Below are 15,537 nucleotides of genomic sequence, written 5' to 3'. Positions count from 1 at the left end.
TACATAGGTTTTAAAATTTGCTATTTTATCTCTCTCTCTTTTTTTCTATCAGGGCTCTGCTTAGCTCTGTTTTATGCTGCTGAGACTTGAACCTGGGACATTTGGTGCCTCAGGCATGAAAGTCTTTTTACATGGCTATTATGCTATCTCTCCAGCAAAGTAGATAGGTTTTACTCTATTTAAAACCTAGACCTAAAAATTATTATCTTTATTTATTTATTGGATAGAGGTAGCCACAAATTGAGATGAAGGGCAGACAGAGAGGGAGAGACACCTGCAGACCTGCTTCACCACTTGTGAAGCTTTCTCCCTTCAGGTGGGGACTGGAGGCTTGAACCTGGGTCCCTGTGCATTGTTAACATGTTCGCTCAACCAGGTGTGTCACCATCTGTCCCCTTTTTTAAACCTAGACTTTTGCCGTTGTTGTTTGATGCAAGTTGAAAGGTAATAATGATAAAAGTTGGTTCTTCAGATTTAAGGTATGGTGAATACTGAAAATGTTTATTTTTCCACAAAGGAACGAGAGAAAAGGAAGCACGAGAGAATTCTGAGTGAAGAACTTGTAGCAGCTGTGACATACCTCAACCAGTTTTTGCCTCCGGAACACACTATTGTTTATATTCCCTGGGATATGGCCAAGTACACTAAAAGGTACGTAGGTATTCACTTGCCTTCTTGTGACAGTCTCCTTTTCTTGATATGCAAGCTGTCAGGAATCTGATCTCCATGGCAAAGAAAACGCTACTCTTTTAGCTGTCCTTTATGAACGTTCTCAGGAATTGTTTTGCAGCTGGTATGCAATTTCAGTCCTTCAATAATCATTAATTTTTTTTATATTTGCTTATTTATTTTCCCTTTTGTTGCCCTTGTTTTTTTTTTATTGTTGTTGTACTTATTATTGTTGTTGTTATTGATGTCATTGTTGGATAGGTCAGAGAGAAATGGAGAGAGGAGGGGAAGACAGAGAGGAGGAGAGAAAGATAGAGACCTGCAAACCTGCTTCACTGCTTGTGAAGCAACTCCCCTGCAGATGGGGAGCCGGGGGCGTGAACCGGGATCTTTAAGCCGGTCTTTGCGCTTTGTGCCACATGCACTTAACCTGCTGTGCTATCACCTGACTCCCTGAAATAATCATTTATGATTCCCTTACCCACTACTTATTTTCAAATTCTGCTTGCTGTACCAACAGTCACTTCAGATGTTTTTAAATTTATTTTTTAAAATATTTTATTTATTTTAGTCTAATGGTAAGGAGAGAAAGAGAGACAGATCAGAGCACTACTCAGCTCTGGCTTATGATGGTGCTAGGGATTGAACCTGGGACCTCAGAGCCTCTGGCATGAGAGTCTGTTGCAGAACTATTATGCTATCTTCCTAGCCCTTCTAAATACACTTTATACAGTCATGAAAATTGAATTAAAAAATAATGCTACCCATATTACAAGCAATACAGAACAGCAGTTAGCTTTCTGAAATTGAGTTTCCAGAGCCAAAAGCTCATCTATAGTTTATGGTGGTGCAAAAGATTGAACCTGGGATTTTAGAGCCTCAGGCATAAGAGTCTCTTTGCATAACCACTGTGCTATCTCCCCCTCAGAACTTCTCTACTCTACTCCACTACTTTTCCTTAGAGGCTTAGCTTTTCCTCCCACCCCCCACCTATTTCATTCTGTTATGTATTTAATCACATTCTCATAGTTCTCACTCTGGATGAACAAGCAGCAACCCTTTACAATGAACCCAATACCTCAGTGTATGATAACCAGAGTCTATCACCTGGCTAGTTCCAGAATGTCATTTTTTTTTTTTTACTCCCAGGATTGTTCTGTGCCTGAAAAACTAACCTTTACACTGTGCCCTAAATGTCATAAGCAAGGTCCTATTTCAGAGCCTTCCTCCCTGCTGTTCACTCCCTTGGGATTTCTGTTCCCCTTTCTCTCTTACCTCTCAAGGTCTGACTGTAACCTCATCTCACCCAGAGAACTTTCTTTCTCTGATCTTGAATTTCTCCCTCCCTCCCTCCCTCCCTCCCTTCCTTCCTTCCTTCCTTCCTTCCTTCCTTCCTTCCTTCCTTCCTTCCTTCCTTACTTTCTCATTTTCCATTATCAGATAGACACTGGATTTATATTGAGGTTGCATTTCTTTTTTTCCTGTTGAATAGTTCGACACTTGTATTTTTCCCTAAGTTGTAGCTAGACACACACACACACACACACACACACACACACACACACACACACACACACACACACACACACACACACACACACTGGATCAGGCTGGAGTCATTTCTATGAATTTATTTTCCAGTGTTTTCTTCCCCTGCCAGCGATAGCGTGCACTGTGTTCTCTTCACTGTCCTTTTATGATTACATAGTGATTTGACTGGTTTAACTTTTGAAAAGGGAAAGGCTTTGGGAAAAGCTCTCACAGGGATGTAATGTGCCAATTAAGATTTGCCAATATTTAAGTTACAGGTCCTTCATGTTTCTTTGGGTCAAATCTTGCTAGTTATTGGGAACAAGCCGAGAGATTTGGAAACTTGAAATCCCTGAAGTGATTATTACTGACTTTATTTGCTTTAGTTGTAAGGATAAATATGTCTTAAAAACTTGGGTTCTTCTCGCTTTTTCCCCTCAGCAAGCTGTGCAATGTTCTTGATCGACTGAATGTGATCGCAGAAAGTGTGGTGAAGAAAACAGGCTTCTTTGTAAACCGCCCTGATTCTTACTGTAGCCTTCTACGGCCGGATGAAAAGTATGTATGGTGTTTCAAAGTTAAAATAGATCATGAATTTTGCTTTTAGTGGCAGAAATAGTCTAAGTCTGAGCAATTTGTATTACTTGGAGGATGAATGAACTTACTCTTTGGGGAAGGCAGGTGGCTCCTGTGACTAGTGGTTAGTTTCAAGCATGGAAATTCCTCCTGTGATTTTTTTTTCCACCCAGAGGTGAAAGAGAGAGAGGAGGATAGACTGGGAGGTGGTGCAGTGGATAAAGTGCTGGACTCTCAAGTATGAGGTCTCAAGTTCAGTCCCTGGCAGCACCCATACCAGACTGATAACTGGTTCTTTCTCTCTCTCTGCCTACCATTCATGAATAATCAAATAAGTAAAAGCTTTTTAAAAATTAAAGAGAGAGAGAGAGAGGAAGAGGAGGAGATCATCACAGCAATGCACCACTACTCGTGAAACTTCTTTGCGTGCGTACTCCCATGTGGTGAACAAGGGCTCAAATCTGGGTCCTTGCACATGGGGAAGTGTACACGCCACTGTGGAAGCTATTGTGGTTTTATCCCGTGAGATGGAAGCTGTAAAGCCGTGGAATCTTTATCTCTTGCATCATGGAATAAACATATATAGAAAATACTTGTGAAAAATGTTCTGCAATTCTTTTTTTTTTTTTTTTAATTATCTTTACTTATTGGATAGAGACAGCCAGAAACCGAGAGGGTAGGGGCAGATAGAGAGAAACCTACAGCCCTGATCCACTACACACAAAACTTTCCCCCTACAGGCGGGGACTGGGGGCTTGAGACCGTTTGTAGCACGTGCACTCAACCAGGTGTGCCACCACCTGGCCCCCTGCAATTCTATTTTTCATTATTAAATAGGAATCGATTTTTCCTTAAGATTTAGATTTTATGAGCCCAAGAAGGACTCTGCAGAAGCTCTCCTCTGATGTTTTGCTGAGATTCCTGCCTCAGGTGTCTTACACATGCAATTCATGTATTCTACTCACTACCCTGGCCCCAGACGTATTTTTCTTATAGACTACGTATTTCCACTTTCATGAAAGGCTAGTCACGTAAGCAACATTTTAGTCATGTACTCAAATCCCAGACTCTCTGGAGGAGAGAAGAAGCATCTAGCTATAAGATAGAGTTGTCGCCATTGAGTTATAGCTGTTGGCCCACAAGTCATAACTCTCTACTTGTCTTTTGTGTGTTTCACATCAAAGATCCTTGTTTTATTCATCTTCAGTGGAATCAATATTACCTACTTCCAGCATTTTATTTGTCGTTAGCTGTGATGGTAAGAGCAAACAAACAAGCCAAAGCCTACGACCGGTGTGTGTGTGTGTGTGTGTGTGTGTGTGTGTGTGTGTGTGTGTGTGTGTGTGTGTGTGTATGTGCCTTTGGCGGCCACCCTGCCATCATCTTTTGCATCATGTGTATTCCTAAGAGTCTGAACTTTGGGGCATCCGTGGTGAGATCCCCAAGATTGCTCAGAGAATGTGAAGGATTTAGGATATTCTTGTGCTCATGGTTGTGATAAAGCAGAATCAGTAAAGGGAGAGGACCCGTGGGACCAAGCTCACAGGAGACCAGGTGCAGGCTCCCAGAGTTCTCTCCCAGCGGAGTCACAAGATCATGCGAATCCCTTTCACCAACCACTCGCTGTGACGGTGCTTTTAAAATGTTACCAACCAGCAAAGCTTGTTAGAAGGCTCGGTGCCAGGGCTTTTTATTGAAGACCAGCCATGGATGAAGCAGCTTCTGCCCACATGAATCAACATTCCAGACTCTCAGCAGGAAAGAAGATCATCAGCAGAAACTGTGTCATGTCCACAGACAAGTGAGACTCATTGTACCATTCTTACTTATTCTGGGAATAGTGGAAACCCAAAACTCCAAATGCCAACTATGGACCAACCTGGCTAGCAAGCCATTCTAAGGACAGTAGGCAAACCTACTATGATTTTTGTTTTTGGACACAGATCTTTTGAATATTATAAATGATTAAAATAAATGCTTAATATCACATATAACTTCATGACAGATCACTTACCCATGTGTTCCTTAGCATAAGAGCAAATTCATGGGAAGGAAGATGATAAAGTGTGCAATAACACCAAAAAAGAATGAAGCAAGAAAAAAAAAAAAACTCCATGAAGAAAAAGCGAGAGGGGGACTGGGCGGTAGCACAGCGGGTTAAGCATACATGGCAGAGTGCAAGGACCCACCTAAGGATCCTGATTCGAGCCCCCGGCTCCCCACTTGCAGGGGGGTCGCTTCACAAGTTGTGAAGCAGGTCTGCAGGTGTCTATCTCTCCCCGTCTGTCTTCCCCTCCTCTCTCCATTTCTGTCCTATCCAACAACAACATGAATAACAACTACAGCATCAATAACAACTACAGCAATTAAAAAACAACAAGGGCAACAAAAGGGAAAAAAAAAGTCTTTTGCAGGGAATCGGGCGGTAGTGCAGTGGGTTAAGCACACATGGCGTGAAGCGCAGGGACCAGCATAAGGATCTCAGTTCGAGCCCCTGGCTCCCTACTTGCAGGGGGTCGCTTCACAAGTGGTGAAGCAGATCTGTAGGTGTCTATCTTTCTCTTCCCTACTCTATAGTCCTCTCCTCTCTCCATTTCTCTCTGTCCTATCTAACAACAACGACAGCAATAACAACAACAATGATAAGAAACAAGGGCAACAAAACAGAAAAGATAGCCTCCAGGAGCGGTTGATTCATAGTGCAGGCACCGAGTCCCAGGAATAACCCTGGAGGCAAAAAAAAAAAAAAAGCAAAAGCTAGAGGAAATAATTTAATTTTGAGTGGGGAAGGGTAGAGGGGGAAGATTTTCTTAGAAAGTTGCTCAGCACTTACTAGTGATTGTCTCTGGAAACCAAACAGGGACTTAAATTAAAATGAGAGATTTCGGTTGACCCAGAGTGACAAAATGGCAGCATGTGGGGCACTGGATCTAGTTAAGCTGTGTTTTTCCCAGGCTTCTCTTTGAGGGGAGCTCGGGGAGTATTCCATCCTGCTGTTTGCATAGTCACCTTCCTGAAAGCAGACAAGCAAGCAGAGTCAGCTAGTTATCCAGGTGCATCCAGCTCTACTTTGATCCCATGATTCCTCAGGCAAAACCAAAAGTCCGTACAGAGCATGCTGTTAAAACTTGTGTTTTTAAATACAGGTGGAACGAACTAGGAGGCAGTGTGATTCCCAGCGGCCGCCTGCAGGTACAGACTGACTACATTATGTTAAAAACGGACGGGATCCATATTTGCAGCCTATGATGTTTTCTGAAGGCAACAATGGAGAAACTTCTTACTTAACGCAAAACTATCCATCATTGATATTTAAAAGTCTTAGTGCGGGTGTTAGGTTTTTACAAAGGCTGAGGGTGGGGTGGTGGGAGGGGAAGGCGGCAATTCATCTGAGAAATTGTGCACGTGTTACCGTGAGAGCACTCAGACTGAAGCCCCTAGCCCCCAGCTTCAGGGGAAACTTCACACACTGTGGAGCAGTGCTACAGGTGTTTCTCTTTCTCTCTGTTCTTCCCTCTCACAGCTCTGTCTTTGACCTGTCAAAACTTTTTTACAAAGTACTGCTGAAATGTAAAATTGGAAGACTAATGGCTCATTGTTGGAAATAGAGACACAAACAGATGTGAAAAGGAATAGAGAAAAGAAATGTGAAAAGAATGAATTAGAATGACTTTGAAAAATCAGCCATATGTGGTCACTATTTATATATTAATCATGCTTTCAGAGTCGTATGGCCGTGGCCACCGAACGTTGGGTTTGTAGAGTTTTACAGTGTGCACATTTACTACCTGGCATGTGTGGAAAGCATTAACTATTTTTTTTTTTTAAATACTTTATTTATTTATTATTGGGGACATAGAGAGTGACAGAGACTGAGAGACATCCGCAGCACTGCTTCACCACTCGTGAAGCTATCCCCCTGTAGGTGGGGACCGGGGACTTGTGCACTTCAATGTGAGCACTTAACCAGGTACACCACCTGGCCCCTTAGATATTTATTTTATCTCATTAAACTAAAGGAGAAAATTTAGATATGTATTAGAGATTATAATAGTATTCTTGGCAATAATAGGAATTGAACAGCAAATATAACTTTAAAAAGTTATTTAGGATAGAGACATATTGAGGGAAGGTCTTGGAGATAGGAAGGGAGGGGAAGAGGGAGAGGGAGAGGAGAGAGAGAGAGAGAGAAAGAGAGAGAGATGACAAACCAGGCCTGCAGCACTGCTTCACCACTCTTGAAGCTTCCTCTTCGCAGATGGGGACTGGTGGCTTGAACCCTGGTCATTTTGCCTGATAACCTTTGTCCACGACCAGATGCACCACCACCCAGCCCCAAATATAACCTTTTATTTAAGAAGTGCTATTCATTCATCATTTGGTCAGAAGTAATACCCTGCTACTGTCTTTTTTATGTTCCTGAAAAGGAAGTAGTGTGCAAGTAGTTTAGTGACTGAATAGCGCTTGAAAGATAAGGCATTTCACTCTTTAGACTGGAGTTCTTCGAACCAACTGTGTAGACTGTTTGGATCGCACCAACACAGCACAGTTTATGGTGGGGAAATGTGCGCTGGCTTATCAGCTGTATTCCTTGGGACTGATGGACAAGCCCAATCTACAGTTTGATACGGATGCTGTCAGGTAAGCCTTATTTTCTACCTTCTGAATGTTGGTAGTAACAGAAAGCAAACCTTAATAATAGTGACTTTCATGAGTTTGATTCTAGTGTGAATACTTTATAATAACAGAATAATTCTATTTCCTTTTGTCCCTTGTATTATTGCTCTCACCCACTTTACATAGAAGCATGTGAGCATTTATGTATGAACGTGTGTGTGCTTGCTATACATATTGTGAAGATTGGGAAATATATAAGAGAGTGAATCTCGAGGATATTGACATAATCAAAAAGGAGACAGGAACCACAAAGTATATATACATATTACATTATACATTTCTGTGTGAATATTATAAAGCAATCAAAATGGGGTTTTTTTGGATGTTGATAGAGAGAGAGAAAATTCCACAGACGTTTTCTTCATTGTGGTGGGGGCTGAGCTTGAACCTGGGTTGTGCGCATGATAGTGAAGCGCACTCTCCAAGTGAATTATTTTGCTGACTTGCAATCCAGTTGTTTTAAACCTGGTTCCCAGAGCTTAGTGGTGTCATCATCATCCAGGGTTATCACTGGGACTCAGTACCAGCACTATGAATTCACTGCTCCTGGTGACCATTTTTTTTTTCATTTTGTTCAATAGGACAGAGAATAATTGAGAGGGGAGGGGTAGAACAAGAGGGAGAGAGAAAGAGAGACACTTGCACACCTGCTTTTTGTGAAGCGTCTCCCCTGCAGGTAGAGACCCTGGGGCTTGAAGAGGCTATCGGTCTTCAAGAATGCGTAAAAGAAAGACCAGTCCTGTGATGCGCTGTGTGGGAGCAATGTGGAGAGTCGGTTGTATGGTAGGGGAGGGAAAGGATTAGGACAGGAACCGGAAACTCCAAGAGTGTTAGCTACAGATTTGAAATAAAAAATATGATTGTATTACCATCTGAGCTAGTCACTAAGGCTCTGCCAGTTTTCCGGTGGTCTGATTCTCTCACGCAGTGGGCCGGAAACAGCTCAGCAGCACTTGAAGAAAAATACCTTTCGTACACGAACATGTTTCTTAGAAGATAGGGGGAGGGCGGTGGTGGTGCACCTGGCTGAGCGCACGCGTTAGAATACAAGAAGACTCAGCACACTAGCATTTCTTCAAGATGTTGAGGAACCTTCTTGAAAGAAAAGACTCAGGACAATTCACAGAGTAAAAGACTCGTTTGAAGTCAGTGGCTCCGTGAATAAACATGAGGTCCGTCAATACTGACAAGTAAATATTAGCTAAATAATACTTTAGTAAAGTTCCTTAATGGTTCTTGTTTTTTTCCTTCTGCTTAGGTTGTTTGAGGAACTCTATGAAGATCATGGGGATACATTATCCCTTCAGTATGGTGGCTCTCAACTAGTTCACCGTGTGAAAACCTACAGGAAGATAGCGCCATGGACCCAGCACTCGAAAGACATCATGCAAACCCTGTCTAGATATTACAGCAATGCCTTTTCAGGTGATTTTGGAGCAACCTGCATTTTTTTGATTTATAAAGTGGAAATATTGACAAGACCATAGGATAAGAGGGGTACAACTCCGCACAGTTCCCACCACCAGACCTCCATAGCCCATCCCCTCCCTTGAAAGCTTTCTTCTTCTTTATCCCTCTGGGAGCAAGGACCCAGGGTCATTATGGGGTGCAGAAGGTGGGTGGTAATTGCTTCTCTGCTGAACGTGGGCATTGGCAGGTCAATCCATACTCCCAGCCACAACAGGCATTTTTTAAGACATTCTGGTATGCATTTTTCCTTTTTTTTAAAAAAATATTTATTCATTCCCTTTTTGTTGTCCTTGTTGTTTCATTGTTGTAGTTATTGATATTGTGGGATAGGACAGAGAGAAATGGAGAGAGGAGGGGAAGACAGAGAGGGGGAGAGAAAGATAGACACCTGCAGACCTGCTTCACCGCTTATGAAGCGACTTCCCTGCAGGTGGGGAGCCGGGGGCTCGAACCAGGATCCTTATGCTGACTTTGCACCACGTGTGCTTAACCCGCTGCGCTACCGCCCGACTCCAGCATTTTTCTTTTTTATAAATACATACTTTCAGAGATCTAAGTAAAATCAAAATTAAACATTTAAGCAAAAAGGAGGCAGTAGGAAGCAGGGGCTTGAACCTGGATCCTTGCGCACTGTAATGTGTGTGCTTAATCAGGTGCACCCCCTAGAGAGCAGGACAGACATAAGACTGGCCTTGGTCCTTGCCAGAGAGATCGTAGCAGCAAAAACAAACAAACAACAACAACAAAACACTTATCCGAAGGAAATCGTTGCAAGAAGCAGACTGATGTGAAAAGATGTGTATGCCTACGGCAGAGGAACTATAAGAGTCCCCAGTTACAGGACTTTCTGATAAAAGCATGATAAAAGCATCTGCAAAAAAAGAAAGAAAGTAAACCTTCAAAATTGTCAGAGCCTGGAGAAAGTGAAAAATCAGTCATGCTACCGTTCAAGTGTACCAGTTTTGTATGCTGAAAAAAAAAATGACTCAAATTTAGCCACCTACAACAATGATTATTTGCTTTCTTAATTTTTTTTCTTTTTTTTTTGCCACCAAGGCTCTGTGCCTGCAGAATTCTGCCACTCCCAGTGGCCATTTTATTTTTTTAATAGAAAGTGAGAGACAGAAAGAGATAGGGAGAGAGGGATCAGAAAGTTTCTGCCCTGCCCGTGGTGATCTGGGATGGAAACCTGGGTCTTCGCCCATGCTGATACGTGTGCTCTCCTAGGTGGCCGCCGTCTGGCTCCAACAATACATTTATTATCTTGCAGTTTCTATGAGTGAGAACTCAAGACATAGACTAGCTGGGTCTGCTTCTCCTTCCTTGTGTCTGTTGGTGGAATCCCGTTCTTTGCAGTTCCTGTGGCTGTAGGACTCAAAGAAGCTTCCTTCTTCACAGATAACAAGGGGCAGATAGTTTCTAGACTGAGCTGGCTGGCAAGACCAGAGTCTTCTATAAGGCAGTGTAAGCTTAGAGTGACACCCCACTACTTCGCCATACTTGTAACTAGGAAGCAAATCAGAGGTCCCACCCACGCAGAAGGGAAGCTTCTGTCATTTTTCTAGGACTGTTGTAACAAAAATAACACTGGGTGACTTAAATTGATTATCTTACATTTCTTTATCTTTTTTTAAAATCTTACTAGTGATTTAATAATGATGAATAAGATTGTAAAATAACAGGGCTGTAATTCCATACAGTTTCCACCACCAGAGTTTGGTGTCCCGTCCCCTCCATTAGATGCTTCCCTATTCTTTATCCCCCTCTGGAAGTATGGACCAGAATTCTTTATGGGGTGCAGAAGGTGGACATTCTGGTTTCTGTAATTGCTTCTCTGCTGGACATGAGCATAGACACATTGATCCATACCCCCAGCCTGTTTCTATCTTTCTCTGTTTGGTCAGGGCTCTGGAGAGGTGAGGTCCCAGGACACATGGGCAAGGTCATCTGCCCAGGGAAGTCAGGATGGCATCATAGTAGCATCTGCAACTTGGTGGCTGAAAGGTGGTAAGATAGAAAGCAGGGCAAATTGTTTAATAAATAGGAACGGAAAGGTAGGAATAGAGCAAATGAAACTAGGGGTCTTCATGTAGAAAGAAGCTAGGGAGTCTATTTTAGGTATGTTTCATGTAGCCCATGACTTTAGTAATTTTTGCCTGAGTCTGGTAGCTAACACACAGGTGGACTAAAATATTGTGTCACAGTTGAGATCAGGTCTAGAAAGCTGGATTAGGGCAGAGTGTAGCTCCAAATATGAGGAAAGTATATAGATACTGTTAACTGTAAACCCCATCAATCTGTAATGTGAGCGCTTAACCAGGTGCACCACAGCCTAGCCCCAAACCCCATCAGTCTGATCTAGGGCCATATATATTCAGATTTAGCACCGGAGACTGTGTGACCTCTGTGGTCATGAGTAGGAACATTCCAAGCTGTCCCAGTATCGACCCATCTTCCTCAGGTGTAGCATAGAGTGTGTTGCCTCTAAAGGGAGGATGGAACATTCTCTACTGTTGTTGATCCAAGTTGAGGGCAAGGTCCTCTGGGGGGGCATCTTACATTTCTAGAGGCTAAAAGTCTAAAACTCAGGCGTCAACAGGGCCAGATTCTCTTTGGAACTCATCGAGGAGAATCTTTACTTCTTCACCTCTGGTCATTTGGCAGTAGTCACTGGTGTTCTTTGGCTTGCAATTCCTGCTTTTGTCATCCCGCAGTCTTCTTCCTTCACATGTCTCTCTATGTGTCAAATTTCCTTCTTATGAGGACATTAATTATATTGGATTAGGACCCACCCTAATCTAACATGATAATCACCATGACTTAACCACATCTGTAAAGTCCGTGTTTTCCATAAGACTATATTCATTGATTAGTGAATGTGCCCGGTGTATCTTTTTGGGGGGGAGAGAGGGGCGGGTAAGAATTCACCCCATATAGCAGAGTGTAATTATACTAAGGAGTGAGTGTGGAACATGGAGACCACTACTAGGTAACAAATGGCCTAGCCCAAATGCTAAGTAGCAAATACTAGCTCAATCCCTACTAGGTAGCAAATCAGTGATGTTATCTGGCTGTTCAGATCGTTTCTGTCAAATTCACTGCGAATTGTGCCTTTGGTGGCACTCTGTGTGTAAACTCGGCAAAGGGTCAGAGCCTGCTGAGCAGTGTAGCAGGTGAGACAAGGCCCTTGAGAGCCACCTCTGTGGAGCAGGCCTACCTTGCCTTCCTGCCACGCACTCTAATCCTGCCTTCCGTCACCCCTCCCCAGACATGCTGCCCTGAGGGCCTCAGGCGGCTTCTGCCGCAGACCTGCAGCCACGTGCCGCGGCGGCATCCAGGGCAGCGCAGGATGCTCATCTTCTGACTCCTTCCTCGCCGGCCTTGGGAGCACACTCTGCTTTCCCTTCTCAAGGCAGGCCTTCAGTTTCTGTTCTTGCAGCATCCGCCTTGTTTGCAGCACGTGACTCAGTTACAATGAAGCTCGCGGCGTTGGGGCTGCCAAGCTCTCCATGAGCAATTTTTTAAAGTTTTTTTTTAAAATTTATTGCCACCAGGGTTGTTGTTGGGGCTTGGTGCCTGCATAACAAATCCACCGTACCCAGAGACCCTTCCCTCCTCTCATTCCCCCTCATTTCTCTTCCCTTTCTTCTTTCCTTTCCCTTTCCCCTCCCCCTTCCTCCTCTTCTTCTCCTTCCTCCCCTTCCTCCTCCTCCTCCTTTTCCTTCTCTTCCTCCTCCTTCCTTTTTAAAAATAAGAGCAGGGTACAGGCAGGGTGCACCTTGTTTAGTGCTCACATTACAGTGCACAACGACCCGGGTTCAAGCCCCGGGTCCCCAACTGCTGGAGGAACGCTTCATGAATAGTAACGCAGGGTTGTAGGTGTCTCTCTCTTTCCCTCTCTGCCTCTTCCTTCCCTCTCAATTTCTCAGTTTCTTTCAATAATAAATAAATATAATTTTTAAAAAAGAAAGAAAATGAGAGGGTGGTAGGGAAAGGGAGAGACACTAGCTACATTGCTCCGCTGCTCGTGAAGTCTACTCCCCAGCAGATGGAGACCAGGGGCTCGAACCCAGGTCCTTGAATTAGTAATGTATCCTTTCTACTGGGTACTTCACTAGCCAGTCCCAACCATGAACAACTTGTTCACTGTGATGTCTTAATGCTTTGCTCATGACGTATGAGATATTTACAGAATTAACTAGGAAGTGTGTGTGTGTGTGTGTGTGTGTGTGTGTTAATTTGTTACCTACGCTATTCCCAACTCTTTCTTTTCCCTTAGTTAAAAATTTGGTGGTGGGGGGGGTCAGGCAGTAGCGCAGCGAGTTAAGCTCAAAGGGTGCAAAGCGCAAGGACTGGCGCAAGGATCCCAGTTCAAACCTCCAGCTCCCCACCTGCAGGGCGGTCGCTTCACAAGCAGTAAAGCAGGTCTGCAGGTGTCTGTCTTCCTTCCCCTCCTCTCCCAATTTCTCTCTGTCCTATCCAACAACAATAGCAATGGAAACAATAACAACAAGGGTAACAAAAAGGGAAAACTGGCCTCCAGGAGCAGTGGATTTGTAGTGTAGGCACCAAGCCCCAGCAATAACCCTCGAGGCAAAAAAAAAATGTTGGTAGAACTTAAGTTTGTCAGCCCAATACTAGGTAGCAAATCAGTGGTGCTATTGGACTGTTCAGATGATTTCTTTCGACTTCACTGGGAATCGTGCCTTTTGCTGTTCTCTCTCTGTGTAAAATCTGCAGATCACCAGGCTCCTTCTAGACTGTTTTCATGCTCCTCCCTGTGCACAGTTCCTTGAGTTGAGCTTAGGAATTAAAAATCAAAGTACTGATTTTGAACCAAATGTAAGAGTGAGGGGAAACAAAATTTAGGAATTCATCCCAGTGGAGTGAATTCCATGTAGATTTCTAGGGACGAGGAGATGGCCTACCTGGTAGAGAGCTTGCCCTGCCAGGCACAGGGCCGGGCTGCGGCTCTCAGACACCACATTGGAGCGCCATGCAAAGCAGAGAACTTCGCAAGCAGTGCTGTGTTGTCTCTCTTTCTGTCTCTCACCTTATATCTAAGATTAAAAAAAAGATCTGTTGGGGTCATGTGAGTCATACAGGCATGAAGCCACAGCAAAAACCCTGCAAGCAAGGGAGAAAAAAAATGTTTCTGGGAGTCAGGCAGTAGCGCACATGGCGCAAAGCACAAGGACAGGTGTGAGGATCCTGGTTCGAGCCCCCGGCTCCCCACCTGTTGGGGGGGGTCGCTTCACAGGAGGTGAAGCAGGTCTGTAGGTCTGTCTTTCTCTCCCCTCTCTGTCTTTCCCTCCTCTCTCCATTTCTCTCTGTCCTATCCAACAACGATGACATCAATAACAACAACAATAACTACAACAATAAAAACAACAAGGGCAACAAAAAGGGAATAAATAAATACTTAAAAAAACATTTCTAAAGTAAAAATGTTAAATTCTTCTTCTTATTTTTTATTAATACTGTTTTGGTTCCCATGGAATTGTTAGTAGGTATTCTGGTTGACTACAAAATGATTATTATCATTTTATCACCAAAAATGCAATATAATTTTTCACTTGATCTGATAAATTAGCAGAGTTATCCATCTAAAGTCAGTCTATTTGGCTGTGTTTCTCTGTTCTGCTAGTTTTTTCGTTTCCTGGGGGCTTCTGTAACAAAATACCACAAGCTGGTGGTTTGAACCAGAGAAAGTTTAGTCTCTTTAAGTTCTCTTAGAAGCCAGAAGTGAGAACTCAAGGTTTCCACAGGGCTTTGCTCTCTCTGAAGGGCCAGGGGAGGACTCTTCTTTTCGTATGAGTTTCTGGTGGTTTCCTGGTGAGCCTTGGATTCCAGGGACAGCACTGGCATTTCAACCTCTGGTGTCATGTGACTTCCTTTCCTCATGTCGTTATGTTTATGTTATTTACTTTCCCGTGTGCTTCTTCTGTGGGCATGAGTCGTATTGGATTAAGGACCCGCTCTATCCCAGTGTAGCTGCGTCTTATTTATAAGATATATTTGTTTATTTTTATGAGAAAGAGGTAGGTGTGTGTGTGTGTGTGTGTGTGTGTGTTGAGAGAGAGAGGAGAGATGGAGACTCCAGAGTACCACTCACTCTGGTTTATGGTGGTATCAGGGATTAAACATGGGATCTCTTGGACTTTAGGTAGCAAATCTAGTACTTTAACATACTGTGTTATCTCCCCTGCCTGTGATTGTATCTTACTTCATCTGTTTAAATTTATTTATTTATTTATTTGGTTTTTAAAAAATGTATCATGTTTATTTATTGGATAGAGACAGCCAGAAATGGAGAGAGAATGGGGGAGATAGAGAGGGAGAGACAGAGAGACATCTGCAGCCCTGCTTCACCACTCACAAAACTTTCCCCCTGCAGGTGGGGACCAGGGGCTCAAACCTGGGAGCCTGCACATTGTAATATGTGCACTCAGCCAGGTGTACCACTGCCCGGCCCCCATCTGTTTAAATGAAATTTGTTGTTGTTGTTGTCACTGGGATTTCACTGCTCTGGGCTAAGGTTTTCAGTTAGAGAGACTGAAGCCAGGTGACGGAACACCCGCTAGAGCAAGTGCATTTCCATGCATAAGGACCCAG

The 15,537-nt window shown here is 43.5% G+C and overlaps 1 protein-coding gene across 1 annotated transcript in view; it reads left to right on the top strand.

Moving 5' to 3' along the window:
- Positions 1 to 15,537, top strand: part of FIG4 (FIG4 phosphoinositide 5-phosphatase) — a 137,345-nt gene that overhangs the window by 48,992 nt on the left and 72,816 nt on the right. Inside the window, exons 11-15 of the mRNA XM_060190649.1 lie at positions 518 to 651; positions 2,641 to 2,757; positions 5,922 to 5,967; positions 7,268 to 7,416; positions 8,711 to 8,877. Coding sequence (XP_060046632.1) covers positions 518 to 651; positions 2,641 to 2,757; positions 5,922 to 5,967; positions 7,268 to 7,416; positions 8,711 to 8,877 — 613 coding nt within the window. The remainder of the gene's footprint in view (positions 1 to 517; positions 652 to 2,640; positions 2,758 to 5,921; positions 5,968 to 7,267; positions 7,417 to 8,710; positions 8,878 to 15,537) is intronic.

This window comes from Erinaceus europaeus, chromosome 4 (assembly GCF_950295315.1).
Source record: "Erinaceus europaeus chromosome 4, mEriEur2.1, whole genome shotgun sequence".
Taxonomy (NCBI): Eukaryota; Metazoa; Chordata; class Mammalia; order Eulipotyphla; family Erinaceidae; genus Erinaceus; species Erinaceus europaeus.
Note: the sequence above shows the minus strand (reverse complement) of the source record. Positions and strands in the feature narration are given on the sequence as shown.